We start from the raw sequence: 15775 nt of genomic DNA on the forward strand, positions 1-15775 counted from the left end.
TTTACTATCTTATCTTTCTCAAACCAACTCATTCTATGTTCAGGTTGGCCTCAAGTGTTTTATTTCAATTGTAGTTCTAGAAACTAAGATTGTCCACCCTTCTACAACCATTACTTTGAATAATGGTAATTGAGAGATCTGGATTTTAGTCCCAGCTGTGATTGTGAGAACATATTTTTTCTAGACCCACTTCCTTTACATGTATATTTAGAAGGTAGAATTTACTTCGTTTAAGAACTGGATTGTTCTCTTAGGCCTAATTTGTACCATTCTATATTCCTTGTCTTTTATAACAACTTTTGTGGGGGAGGGGGTTTACTGGGGATTAAACTCATGCATGCCAGGCAGTCACCACAGAAATACATCACCAGCCCTTTTAACAACCATTTGTTGGTTATATTGATCTAGAAACTTGAGGAAGCTTTGTATTCACATATAAGCATGATCACACAAAATACAAGGTATGGGATATGCTATGTTATAGTGATAACTGAATTCAAGTCTCAGAGTAACTTCATGGTCTTTGGTCACAGCCCTCTCTCAGCCTGTTTCTTTATTTTATTGCTTTTTCCTGATCCACAACCCCTTGTGGTTCTTACAGGTTTGTCCTGAAGATCAGTATCAGAAGGGAAAGAAAGGTGAAAAATACTGTATTTGTGAACAACAACAAAAAAAGCACTATACCAATATAAGTTGTTAGAAATTATATTGTTTCTGAGAGCTGATAAAACTCATCAAAGAAAAGTGTTTCCATAAAAGTTTTATTTATCCCCACAACAACCCTGTGAGGTAGGGTGATCAGGGCATTTGAAGATGAGAAAACTAAATCTACATTACTTTTCACGGCTATACTGCATAGTAATTAAGTAGAAATTAAGATTTTTAAATGTCCATGACTTTATACTGATTTATGTGGAAACAGGTAGAGAGAATATTAACTCCCCCCTACCTTAATGCCAAAAGGACACTGCCTTGAAAAATCCCATTCAAAAGATGAAAGTATTTCATTGCTTATTTCTACAAAGATTTATAAAATAAAAAAATAGTGAAATATTTTACAGTTTTTATATATATATGTATATATATATATATATAATGGTCTCATTCAGGGACACGTCCTTCAGCTGTGTATAGGATCAACTATTCCAAGTCCTAGAAATGCAAACTCTTAAAAAAGTATGAAAGACAAAAATGATAATGAGCAATAGCCTCCATCTTCTTTATTATTCCTCCATGTATCTTGAATAAGTTCTGTGAAATCTGGTCCTTGTTTTTAAAACAGGAAAAATTTTTTATAAAATTTTTTTAACTTCCAGATATTTCTGATAAACTTTCATTCTGTTGCCTACTCTGAAATCACTGTCTCATCATTTAAAACAGGGATTTCCCAAACCTGGCTTTTAGAATCACCAGGAAGAGCTTTAATAAATACCAAACTCTCACCAGGCACGATGGTGCACACCTGTAATCCCAGCAGCTTGGGAGGCTGAGGCAGGAGTATTGCAAGTTAGAAGCCAGCCTCAGCAACAGTGAGGCACTAAGCAACTCAGACCCTATCTCTAATTAAAATACAAAACAGGGCTGGGGATGTGGCTCAGTGACCAAGTACCCCAGAGTTCAATCCCAAGTCCCCCCTATTCCTGCAAAAAAACAAACAAGCAAAAACCCAAACTCTCCAAATTATAGTGTGTACATGTATGAATATGTAACTACAGATCCCATCATTACATACAACTCTACAGTGGGGGAAAAAAAACCTCTCTGGCCCCATTTTAGACAGTGAGACAGTTTTCTGGAGATAGGCTTTGAAAATCTATTTGAAAAGCTCCTCAAAACAACTTCTTTGTGGTGGGGGAGGATAGCACAGGAGATTGACCCCAGGGGTACTCTACATTGACCTGTATCCCCAGCCTTTTTAATTATTTTTTTTTAAATTTGAGACAAAGTCTTACCATGTTGCCTCAAATGAACTTTGATCTTCCTACCTCAGCCTCCAGAGTTGTGGGATTACAGGACCCAGCTCCTTACTTAGGGTAATGCTAATGAAATGTGAGGTTTGGGAATCACCAGTGTATCTTAAAATAACTAGTATCTCAAATCCATGAATTTGTATAAACCTGTTTTGTTCTTACCCTTTTAAAAAATATCTCAAATCATTTTAGCCTCAGAACTTTTGCCTCTTGGCAAGTAATTTCAATTCAAGATACAGAGAAACATTTTATAAAAATGTATCCTAATCAGTGATATTTGGATTCCAACAATAATTTAAGTAGCATTTGAATATGACATACTGAGTTTTGTGGTTCTTACTCTGAAATTTTTAAGTGTATTTTATACAAATTCCAAACAGGCTTTCAACTCATAGGAAGACACGGAAAATAATGACACAATCAAGTATATCAGCACTAAAACCATACTATACTCAAATATAACTCATGAGAGGAATAAGAAAGTAAATGAATGACAACCTAAGGCCTTTTGGCCCATACATTTTTGTTCCCAGTCCACTCTTCCCCTATAAGGGGAAATAAAATAAACATTCTTTCCTAGTTGCTTGGCATAGTTATTCGGTGGGTAACTATTAACTAAGTTAATTTAGACACACAAGATTAAAAGATAACAAATAAATATCTAGGAAGACAAAGAGAAGTCAGGCTGGAAAACCTTAACTAGCTAACGATGTAGTATATAACACCATCATATTAGTACAAGTAAATGAAGGCTTCAGTGTCCTTTACATTTCAGATTTTGTGTGACTGACACAGATGTGGAAGAGATCTGGTCCTTATGAAGAATTCTGTGCCCGCTGGAAAGAGTTGTAGGCATAGTGAAATGTTTTCTTCACTGATGAGATGAAGTCTTCTGTTTTTCAGGCAAAATGACAACAAAACAATGAGTAACAAACTTCTTTAGTTTAGAAGGTTGAATGGAAGTAATATCTAACTGAAAAAGTCATTGACCAAAGATAACTTAAAAAAAAACAAAAAAAACAACATTGTTAACCCTATTTTTTAAAAAAAAGAAAACCAGAGAAATATATTTATATATATCGTTTATGTATAAACGATATATATATATGTATAAACAATGTACACATCCATTTCACCAACAGTTACAAGAAAATAGCTGTTTATAGAAGTTATACAATGCTTCCAACAAATCCCAAACCAATTTTGGGAAGCAGATAAAGCCATTGGGTAAATAAATATTCAGACTAGCTAATATAAAACAATTTATGGTTACGAATTGTCATTAGTTCTCTTTTAGGATCCAAGGAGAAATATGGTGATAAATCTGATTGGGATACATATATTACATGGAATTTTAAAAACAATTGATTAAAACAGCCTAACAGTTACAACAAATATTTAAAAGAATGTCTTAAAAGTCAGATATTTATCACTGAAAATAGCACAATTTTCATATGTACTTCAGAGTTGTAATGTGTGCACAGGTCCTTTTGCTGTGTGTCGTCATGGACCCATCTCTCTCCTGCATTCACCACAATTAGTTTTTTAAGACTTAATGTTTTCTGTGTGAGCTGACGGGCTGGCACATCTCTATTAAAAAAATACACACCTCCAATTAACTAAATGGAAGTGTTCAATATCTATTAACAGGTAAAAGGGGGAATGGGGAGATTAAAAAAAAACATTAAGGTGAAAGGAATCTGGGTAAGTTGTTTCAATATATTTCAAATTTTGTACTCACAACTTTAAATTTACCCAAATAAAGTGATGAAGAAATAATATATTAATTTGATCTAAAGAAATGTTCTCTGGCCACATAAAATTTTCCTTATTTATCTTTACAGAAGCTTGTTATGCTTGGTTTGTTTATCAACTGATTTAAAAGAACATTCCTAGCATGGGATTGAAAATGACTTTACCATTAATAAAAGATAATTTAAAAGTTGCTTTTTGTTTTTAAAGTGCACAGAGGCACAGTGGTATAGGTGCTTACATTTCCCTTTCAGTTATGGGAAGGCCCTTTGGGACTGTATTTAATCAGAACATCTTTCAGCAAATATGATGTAGGCTGAAAGTTTGTATCTTATTTTATGTTTTGGGTTTTGCTGTTTGATCATAAAAAAGAAGGGAGCAGGGAGAAATGTAACTAGGTTCACAATTTTGAGCAAGAGCATATGTAAAGGTAACGTATGTACATTTTATTTCAAGAAAGACATAAGACAAACAGCATAAAGATGCCCAGATGCCCTAAAGATAAATACATTTCAAAGATTCTCATTAAAATGAATCTGTAGTATTTTTTCCTACAAGCAAAATACCTTTCTTTAAATTAAAAAAAAAATCAGTATTCTGAATTGCAAATGCTTTTGTTTTTTTGTTTTTTTTTTTGCAGAAAATCTGCCATGATTATTTTTTTTAATGAATAAGGATTTTCCACAAAACAGGCTTGCTCTACATGCTAGATTTTTAAACAGTTCAGTGACACAATATGCTAACTACATCCACAACAGATAATATAGTAAGAAAACACTCAACCTGATGAAAAGTTAAAATCTTCATTAATACACTGAAAACTGACATAACTCATGCCATTTAAAATCAAAAATACAAAAAATTAAATGTTTTCCTAAAAAGATTTCCTTATTTTAAGGATTCATTTGAAAATGAAGCTGCATGTAATTTGTACAATAAGTTGTACAAGTAAACAGGTAATATACATAAAAAATTAACTGACATACTCCTCAATTATCAGTTGTCCACCTTTAATTTCCAATACTGTACTTTCTTAACAAGCATACAAAATATCAAACTTCTCTTTAGAAAAAGTGCCGTTCTTTGACATCCTTTACACAAAAACAGTCTGAGCCTGTGGCATGTTAATGCAGTTGAGAGGCAAAGCATACTAACTTTTACAAATTCTACCTTCCATAAAAAGCCTCCCGAAAAGGAGATTACACGCCACTATAAAAATATCAACCTCTTGTGGTAGCTGCATTAGAGAACCAAGGCTTGAAGACTATTTTCATATAGCATAGAAAACCACTATGAGAGCCTATTAACTGCATTGGTGGCTTGGGAGTATACTGTGCCACAGGATTATGCATAGCTACTGTTAGGTACCAAGACTGTTACACAAGAGTTTTAAATTGATTGTAACTGAGAGCATAACAGAGGTACTACTACCAGCCCATGCAAAGTAACTAAAAATACTGAGTCACTGTGCTGAATACTTCATTCCTGGAGAAAACCAAAGGCAGCAGTAACTAAATCAAGCCCAACAGGTGACTAAATTCGTTCTCCTCAAAGATTGGTGAGCACAGTGAAGTCTGAGGTATACCTTTATCCACTAAATCTGTGTGCCGCTGCAAGATATTACCATTTGGGAATACACGCCATCACAATGGTTTAAATCTTTTGAATTATTAGTCATCATATATTCTTATCTACCCAGTCTTTTGATTTTAGAAAAGATTTCACCTACAGTAGAATATTACAGAAACAAAATATAAATGCATGTCTTTTTAAATGAAACTTACATAGACTAAAAGTAGAGAATATTTTTAAACAAATATACAATATGCAGGCAGACAAAGCAGGAAAACGGCCATTCAAATGTATAATAAAAAACTAAAAATTGACTATTTCCAGAAAACTATGAAGCGCCTCAACTAAAAGGAATGCATAATGAAATTCTAATCTAGTACAGGTCAAAAATGTAAAAAGGTTATAAACCTTAACAGGAAAAATAAAAACAACTTTTACTGGCCATTCCTGTTGAAATGAGAATCATAAAGTAACAGAAAAGTGGCTACAAACCCACTTAGAGCACCAAACAGAGAGAAAATAAAAGTCCATTTTCATCTCTGTTATTATCATAAAATCCTGTGTAACTACAGGTCAAACTGCTGGTGGCAGAAACAGAATTCTTTATAAACTGCAGATGTCCTGTACATAAAAAAATTTCACTGGAGTTGCACTAGTTCTAAAGACTCTTCTGTTTTAGCCTACCTACTGTATGTATTCAATCTGAGATAGATAGTCTCTTTCTGTAACCCTTGATTATTATTGGGCACCAAAGATAAGAAAAGCAAGACGGGGTACAAAAATGCAAAATTTCAACAGTAATGGCAATGTTTTTGTTTTAGTCCAAAAGGGTCCTGCATTCTCTCCCCCTTCAGTGATTTGACAAGTCTTTGTACTTAATCTGGGGGCAGCAAATCATGCAAGCGAAATCTGTCTCTGATGTGAGGTCGGACATCTTCATTCTGTATGGGGAAAAAAGGACAACTTTTTAAAAAAGCTACATAATTTCATAGATATGATCCTTATACCATTAAAACCATTTTACTCTACAGAGAAAATATACTATTTAATTTTATGATTTATATCATTTTGCTTGCCAAATACAGCCTTCTATAGCCACTGGTTCCACAGCCGTAGACTCTAACCATCAGAAAAAAATACACGTGTACTGAACATTTATAGACTTTTTTCCTTGTATTAATCACTAAATAATAAAGTATAACAAATATTTATATTGTATTGTCTTTTAAGTAATCAAGAGATAAAGTTTTGTTTTTGTTTTTTTTTTTTTTGCGGTGCTGAGGATTAGAACCCAGGACCTTGTGTTTGCCTTGCAAGCACTCTACCAACTCAGCTATATCCCAAGCCCAAGAGATAAAGTTTATTGGAGGATGTATACAGATTACATGCAACTACTACTTGAACATCTGCAGATTTTGGTATCAACAGGGCATCCTGGAATTCAGGATGGATATCAAGGGATTACTGTAACAGACAAATTAACTTGTAAGATAAATGAAAGGGTTAAGCCACTAAATTTTACTTTTGTCTTAAATTGACTTGACGTAGAACTTGGGAGGCTGAGGAAGGAGGATTAGAGGTTAGAGGCCAGCTGGGCAACTCAATAAGACTCTGTCTCAAAAGGATTGGCAGTATAGCCCAGTGGCAGAATTCCCCTGGGTTCAATCCCCCCACTACTGGGGTGGGAGGAAATGCTCATAGAGACCAATGATGCAGTGAAGATTGGGGTTGAGAACTCCAGGTGAGACTCTACATCACTGCATTCTGCCTCCTTCCTTTCCCCAGAGAAGACACATTAATTTTTATAGCTGTAGGGCATCTCTGACTCCAGGCCCACAATTCTTTGCCAAAACCTACTGAGGAGGAGAGCCCTCTCCCTGGCATTGATCTCCTCAGTGCTCTGGGACTTTTCATTTGTTTTTCTTTCTTTTCTCTTCTTTCTTTTTTTAAAATTATTTTTATATATAGTTTTATTTATTGATGGATCTTTATTTTATTCATTTATTTTTATGTGGTGCTGAGAATTGAATCCAGTGCCTCACACATGCTAGGCAAGTGCTCCACCACCGAGCCAGAACACCAGCCCTCATCTGTTTTTCTGATATATCACTTCTCTCTTCCCTTCCATTAAAGATCTTCCCCGAATCCTTTAGACTAATTTACTGGTCACTGATTAATTTTCCTTGAATACCAATTGTGTCCAGAGGGGACTTTCTTTACCCATTCCTGTTGAGCTATCATACATTTGCCATGAAGCAGAACCCTGACTGTTACAGGTGGTGATAGAACTTAAGACCTCTTCCCTGACTCACAATTAGCTTCTGGGATCTGTCAACATGTGTTTACCCAGTGACTCTCAAGCCACTAACCCACTCCAAAGGTGTCCCCTCTGTCCTCATTTCTCCAGTGAAAGCGCCTCCAACTCTGGGAAACAAAATAGGTTTTGGCGAAGTTCTGATGCCCATACCTGCTACTCTTAACATCAACAGATTTGAGGATAAATCAAAACCATATTTTTGGCTCTCTGAGGCTAATCCTGATCTACATGATTACCTGTAGCCTGGAGTCCTGATTCACAGACCAAAGTCAATTCTGTTCTTTTTTGTCATCAAGACCCCTGAACAGTATTATTGGTATCTGTTTGTTTTTGTACACTTTATTAGAAAGGAGTAAAAAAGTGCCACATAGACATTTTACCTCTTCAGTATGCAAATGTAAACTGTAATATAGAATATGGTGTGTGGTTTTGTTTTTTATGTTTTTTGTTTTTTTGGGCCAGGGCCTTGTGCATGCTAGGTAATATAGAGTATCTTTTGTTTGCTTATAATTAGCCTATCTGATTTCTGCTGTAGATTTTTTAAAATAACTTTTAGATGTTGATGGACCTATATTTTATTCATTTATTTATATGCAGTGCTGAGAATCAAAGCCAGTGCCTCAAACATGCTAGCTAGGAAAGTGCTCTACCACTGAGCCACAACCCCAGGCCCTCTGCAATGTTTTTAAGTTTTATTAAAAAACATTTAAAAATCCTCAATCTTTTTAACCTTTCTCCTAACCTCTCACCAGTTAACTTTTAAAAATCAGTACACACAAAGCAGAGAATTCCATATAGTTGACAAGAGCACAATAAATTATACTTACCAGTTCTACAAGCTTCTCCAGAAATGGAATCAATTTTAGGAGTTCATTGTCATTTTTATCCATAAACCAGCTTTCTATAGGGATTCCATTAGAAAGCTAAAATGATAAATAAGTAAGTAAATCCTCTTTTTACTTATATTTTGCCTAGTTTGGAAGTTTTTTTTTTTTTTTTTTTTTTTTTAAAGAAGAAATAACAGGTTAAAGTAAACACCAATTTAAAAGTTCTTTTGAAAAGGAATGCTACCAGAGTTTTCTTTGACAAATCAATAGTGCAAGAGATAAAAGGAATAAACTGAAGCCTTAAGTTTTTCAGTATTTTTTTCTCAGTGAATATGTATCTAAACAAGTTCCATTAAATCAAGTTTTTAAAAGACCATTAACGTAACTAAAAACATTCCTTTATTCATTTAAGCAAAGTTTATCAGTAGTGGTAGGCATTGTGATAAAGGTATAATGCCAATCTAAAAAGAGAACATTATCAAAAAGAGTGTGTTCATGTGTGTGTACACTTTTTTTTTTTTTGACAAGAGAATATGTCCCATTCATTTTCTATTCTTTTCAGAGTCACGTCTCAGCCTCCTGAGTAGCTGTGACTATAGGCACATGCCATCATGCCTGGGTACTATTTTTCTATTCTCCACGTAAGTTCTATCAGGGAGCTATTAGAGCTACATCTTTAGCTCATTTTGTTAAGATGATTTCTTGCTCTGTTGCTCAGGCTGTTTTCAAACTACTGGGTTCAAGCAATCCTCCCACTTTAGGTACCTGATTAGCTGGGACTACAGGTATGTATACTGCACTTGGCTGAAATTCTTAAGAATTTATCTTTCTGTAGTACTTGAGATTGAACCCAGGGGTGCTTTTCCACTAAGATATACCCCAGTCCTTCCTACCCTTGCTTTTTTTGTTTTTGTTTTTGTTTTTGTTTTTGTTTTAATTTTGAGACAGTGCTTAAGTTACCCAGATTGGGCTGGAAGTTGCAATCATCCTGCCTAGCCTCCCAAGCTGCTGGGATTATAGGCATGTACCACAAAGCCCAGTTTAAAGACATATGTTAAAATATAAGCAAGTAAAAAGGTAGGGACCTAGGGCTTGAGATGCAACTCAGTGGTTTGTGCTGAGCTTGTGCACCCCCCACCCCAAAAAGATAGGGACCAATGCCATATAATTTTGCCCCCTTTTTCTTATCACAGACATTGTGAAATAGAAATTAAAGGACAATCTTGTTCCAACTACACCTGATTGGTATTCTGCACTGATTTAAAATGCAAATTGAACCTCAGAAATCACATCACATGGACACATCCACAGTATAAAATATATCTTGCAAGGATGATTCATGTTTACTTGTGGTTACATTTCTAAGAAACATTAACAAAGGATACAATTACATTGACAAAATAGTCTTAAGAAAATAGTTCAGAATGTTAAATCAAGTAGTCTACAAGAGCAAGGTTGTTAGGCCAATTATAATTCTCAGTATGCTTATAATTATTGATTTAATTACTGTTAAGTATTATTAAATGATGTAATATCTTATAGCACTTCCTTATTCAGATTTACTACTCAAATTTTTCATAATTCTAAAAGATGACACTGAACAGGAAAACTGTACCAGTGAAAATTGTCCCCCCGCATCATATTCTTTTTGGCAGCAATTTTTCTTCATTGTATTTTTTTCCAACCTAAGTTTGTTTAGCAATCCTCTTCCTACCTGATATGCAAAGGCTTGTGGTGAGTTGTCAATTATTATAGTTTTTGAAAGATCCCTTCCAAGGATATTTAAGTCCTTTATATAGTTTCCTTGTACACAAACACAATGTTCTCGGAAAAGCCGGTGCCTAGACATAAAAATAAAAACAAATTAAAAAACAAAAACAAAAAAAACCTCTAAAAAGCAGTACATGTATTGAAACATGTACACATACATATACCATAGGCTTTACAGAATAAACCACCATTATTTTCTTTCACTAAGGAAATTCAAATATAAATATTGGGCCTACACTTTGGGCTAGTTTTACTAAAAAAAATTCTTAGCCAAAAAATAAAAAAATAAAAAATAAAAAAAAATTCTTTCCAATTATTGAAACCCTACAACCAAATAATACCATGCCTTAAAGAACTTTGGGTTGTCCAACATTATATTAAATTAAAAGGGGAATTAAAAATTCTAAATTGTTTCTGTAATTTATTTACCCAGGAAAGCTCAGTTCAGATGCAGCATCTGGTTGTCATCGAGGTCCTGCTTTTTAACCAATTTTCCAGATGGTTGACTGAGGCACAAGGAGGTCAAGTGACTTGCCCAAGGTCACACAGTAAGTCAGTGGTTAGCCCCGCATTGGAACCCAGGATCCTCCTGGCTCCCAGTCCTCTGCTCTAACCAGTAGACCACACAGCCTCCCTATCCCTGTACATGCCAGAATAGAAAATATAAGAAGGAATGTTTTTGTGTTGGCATTTTTAAAAAAAAGTTTTTTAGTTTTCCTTATAGTTTCTGAGAAAAGGTGCTGTTGAGGCCAAAACATTCCATCATTTCAGCTTTTCCTAAACAAACCTATTTCTTTTAGTGTGAGTGTATGTACGGTTATTTAATAGGGGACTGAATTAAATGACAGGTTCAGATTTAAGTATTATAAATTGATGTTTCACCAATTTTTAGATACTTTAATGCCATATTTTAACAAGCTAGTAAAGGTTTTACAATATTTATATACTAATTATACAATCTCATTAACCTTCAAAATATGTCTGTTAAAGATTACTAGTATAATCAATACAGATATTGACTTTTTCACCATGAAATACTCCATCGTATATACCTTAATAAATGATAGTTTTTTTCTTGTTTCTTAACCCCTGTAAACAATTTCTCAGGAAATAGGGACTACTCATACCTGTATTTTTAATTATGCAATTTTTTAAAAAAAGTATCTTTTACCCACAAAATCTGCCATAGCTTAACAAAAATAAAAATTAAATTAAAAATTCAAAAACTTACACACATGCACCACACCTTAAAAATATCAATACCAGTGGTGATGGCAAAGGGGGAAGACTTTTACAAACAGAATGTATAAAGATTTTTCTTCCTTTGTTATAAAGAATACTTTTACTCAAATCTTCATTTGTCTTTTAAAGGTTTAAACACAGTTCTACTTCAGAAAAATGACTTCTATAAACATTCAAATAGCAGAAATTGGAGAGGTCAGGCACAACCCATAATCACAAGTCACTATTGATGCCTCTTATGCCAACAGTGGCAAATGCACTAATACAAAAGACAAATTAATATGTATATGGACACTATAGTTAATTTAACTAAATTACACTAAAAACTCTCCAGTTACTCAGGAATCTGAGGGCCAAGAGTAGGAATTTCCAGTTTAAGAAAAATCTACTTGTGCCATTCATCTAATAGAAGATCTTCCATGTCAACAAATTTGCATTTGAATTCATGACTCAGAATTTATAGGAATTTTTCAGTCTACCCTGTCTCTAAAGAGTCCCTACAGCACTCTAACAAAATCAAAACAAATCTATATTCAAAAAGTTTTTGTTTCAAATTTGTCAAAATTACAATGAGAGGAAACATTTATACTCCCTAATGTGTAGATTTTTTAAAGCTAATTTTTTAAAAAAGGATGATAATTTGTAACACATTTAATAGCATAATGAAAGCTCCAAGGGTTTATGTTGCTCACTATTGTACCCTAGAACAGTAGGTGCTAAACAGAAATCTTTAGAATGAATGAACTCATCAAAACAAAATAATTTTTATACATTTATTAAAATCAGGTAAAATGAGCATAAATTACAGTATACTTTTGTGAATAGAAAATACCATTTCTCATGTATGTCTGCAGCTGATCCTTTAGATTAAAAAATAAAAGAGATAATAATTTTATTTAGAAGAAAAAACCTGAAATGGGGACATTAAGAAAAACCTTTCTGTATAGTTGTAACTGCTCAATAATAAAGGTAAAATTAACAGCAGAAAATTAAGTTTAGGTTTTTTTCATGAAAAAAAATATGGGACAAAGTGTTCACGAATTTTAATACTTGGCTATTAAAGATTTTATGAGTCTTTTGTGTCATATCTCTGCTCTGTAAAAAACTCAAAAGACTTACTCCTATGTCTTGGAGGATGCAACAAGATTGTTGCAGTCTTAACTAAAGTCTCACTAAAGATGACAGAAATAATGAAACTGATTTTCAAAAATGCTTTAAAATCACCCAACATTCCCCTGGCCTAACCAGGAACACATGCCATCTCATGGTTCGGGGCACAAATAAGGAACTAAATCAAGGTTTTCCTAAATCTGAGTGACTAAATCAAATTTTTTTGTTTGTTGGTTTGCAGGAGCCACATCCCCAGCCCTGACTAAACCAATTTTCATTTCCAATTAAATTTATGTATCATTTTCTTTCCATGGAAGATAAATTTGCTCTTAAAAAAGCAAGAGTTCAATTTGATCCTTTCTGTCAAAGTTAACTCGTTTCTCTATGCCATTAAAAAAGGAATAGAACATGCATTATCTCAGAAAAATAAAGTCAAACATCATGCGCACAGTGGAAAATTCAACACAACCTCCCATCTCCCCCGCATCCCAAAAGAAATGAGGATATAGATGTCACATTGAATTAAATACATTCGGTCTTCATATTCTTAAAAAGAACGTCTGTCTGGAGTTATGGTTAGGAACTCTGTAAAGAGTTTTTCTGGGCTTAAGAAAAATTTTTCTTTTTGCCATTCAACAGAGTAAATCTCTATGTAGCCAAATGAAAATGGCTATTAAAATTAAATAGAATCATCATAATGTCATAGATCAGTGTGACAGACATTTCCACTATTTCTTAATTAAATTTACCTGACCAGTTGCTTTTTAGGGTCTAGTATGTTCAGTAACTTGTCTGCATACACCTTCTTAGAAGCAGTAAAAAGAATGATCTACAAATTCAGGGGAAAAGAAGTAATCATTATACATGATCTAAATATGGGTACTATATTGAATAAAATGAAAATACATATGTAATTAGCCTAAGCACATTTACCTCATACATCTGAGACATTCGTTCCAGGAATTCCCTGAAGAATGGTCTTAATCTCACATAAACCTAAAGAAATGCAAAGATAAGTTTTCAGCAAATAAACAAAATAAAAACCACTTATTTTAATACATGTTGTGTTCTAACTTTAATGTAATTTTATATGTGTTTCATATTTTGAAGTAGAGATATTTACTAAGTACCACTCAAACCAAATATATTTCATGTACAAGAAATCACTTTATCTTTTAGTGGGATAATAATAATCAATGGTGATCATTTCATTTTTGATAGTTACATAAAAGCATACAATGTAATAGTACTTCATCAGAATACAATTTTAACAAACATTTAAACTAAAAGTAGAGGGCTCCCCTCTGAGATTGATCCACCAATCAGCTCCATCTTCCAGCCAGGTAGCATCCATCCAATGTGTGTCCATCTCTAGCTGACCTGTCTCAATGACCTTCCTCAATAATTATTCAGAATTTCTTCTCAACAATCACCTGTTAAAATACCCTTATTTAAATTTTTATTAAGGTAAATAATATTCAAGAAGGAACTATCTGGACTGGTGGGCTTAAATAATCATTTTTTTTCTTTTTTTTGGAAATCAAAATTGCTTTTCTACATTTAATGATTCAGATGTATCATCTAAATTAGCACCACTGGACTGGCTATTTAAGATAAAAACACCAATTTTCAAAACCTACTGCTCACTATCAGAAAAGATTATAGTACCCAAATAGCTACCTTATATGTATTATTTTCTCCTCTTTCTTTCCTTTTTTTTTTTTTTTTTTTGTACTGGGATTGAACCCAGGGGCTTTTAACCACTGAACCATTACCCCAGCCTTTTTGAATATTTTATTTAGACACACAGTCTTGCTGAGTTGCTTAGGGCTCATTAAAGCTGCTGAGGCTAACTCTGAACTCATGATCCTGAGCTGTTGGGATTACAGGTGTGCACCACCACACCCAGCTATTTTCTTATTTCTGTGTCTGGCTTTTTGACTAACTTTTAACGTGGCTCTTGTAACATTCTTCAATACTTAAAAAGTAAAAAAATATAAAGATATAAACAACCACTAAAAACTACTTACAAAAGACTATTTCTCTAAATTGTATTCATTTTGTGATGTTTATAAAAAGAAAAATTTTGTACTCTCCTGAAAGGTGACATTAACTTCATACACCATAAATGATGAATATTTATTGAACCAGATTCAATGCATTCAGATTTTTTTTTACCCCTTAAAAAGGCTAGTGGCTACAAATCAAATTTAGGTTTAGTGGAGTTTAGTTCTAGCATCCACACAAAAAATGCTCCCAAGACAACAAATATCCCAGTTCTGGAAATAGGAATGATGTTTTACCAATCTCTGTACCAGGGACTGAACTCAGAGATGCTTAACTAGTGAGTCACATTCTCAGCCCTTTTTATTCTTTTAATTATAGAAAACAGGGTCTTGCTATTAAGTTGCTTAGAGGCTTGCTAAATATCTGAGACTGGCCCTCAACTTGTGATCCTCCTGTCTCAGTCTTCTGAGTCTCTGGGATTACAATCATGTACCACTGCTCTGGGCTACCAATCTTTGTAATTTATAAAGTCAAAAAGGCATAAAACAATGTGAAATATATAGTAGGCACAGGACAAAAATCAAGTGAAATGCAACTATTTATAGACAAATAGAAGCAAGCCTACATGACTAGACTATTAAATTTCCTTAACTGTAGAAAGAAAATTCTGAATGTTATTATATACTAGTATCACTGTCCTAATCTCCAGAATGAAAGATTTATTTTTAATCCTGCTAGTTAGGCATGTTATCTAAATTTCAAGATTAATCAAAACCAAAGTAAGCCATATACTGCCCCCTTCTGCAAGCAATTAAAAATAACCAAATTCTCAGTATCCAATTACTTATTTGTGATAAGGCATTTTAAAAAAAAGTTAACTGTACTTGCTCCTCCTTTCTTTTTTGATACCAGGGATTGAACCCAGAGGCACTTAGCCACTGAGCCACGTCCCCACCCCTTTTTATTTTGAGACAGTGTCTCACCAAGTTGCTTAAGGTGCTCACTGAGTTGCTGAGGCTGACTTTGAACTTGCAATCATCCTGCTTCCTAAGTTGCTGGGTTACAAGGCATGCACCACTGCCTGGATACAATTGCTCTTCTAAACAATATTAACATTTCAAAATTATTTGGTATATTCTGAATATCCAGGTTTGGAATGTGGACTGAAAATCAAACGATCTTATTTGTTTTAGTTAAGGCACAAAATT

At 33.7% G+C, this 15775-nt stretch overlaps 1 protein-coding gene across 3 annotated transcripts in view; it reads right to left on the reverse strand.

Moving 5' to 3' along the window:
* Window positions 1-1968: 1968 nt before the first annotated feature.
* Ctdspl2 (CTD small phosphatase like 2) overlaps window positions 1969-15775 on the reverse strand; it is a 78409-nt gene continuing 64602 nt past the window's right edge. For all 3 annotated transcript variants that reach the window (XM_047538496.1, XM_047538495.1, XM_047538493.1), the window contains 5 exons: window positions 13494-13556; window positions 13310-13389; window positions 10153-10279; window positions 8439-8534; window positions 1969-6235 (listed from right to left, as the gene is read on the reverse strand). In XM_047538496.1, coding sequence (XP_047394452.1) covers window positions 6170-6235; window positions 8439-8534; window positions 10153-10279; window positions 13310-13389; window positions 13494-13556 — 432 coding nt within the window. In that variant the 3' untranslated portion in view covers window positions 1969-6169. The remainder of the gene's footprint in view (window positions 6236-8438; window positions 8535-10152; window positions 10280-13309; window positions 13390-13493; window positions 13557-15775) is intronic.

This window comes from Sciurus carolinensis, chromosome 2, assembly GCF_902686445.1.
Source record: "Sciurus carolinensis chromosome 2, mSciCar1.2, whole genome shotgun sequence".
NCBI classification, from domain to species: domain Eukaryota; kingdom Metazoa; phylum Chordata; class Mammalia; order Rodentia; family Sciuridae; genus Sciurus; species Sciurus carolinensis.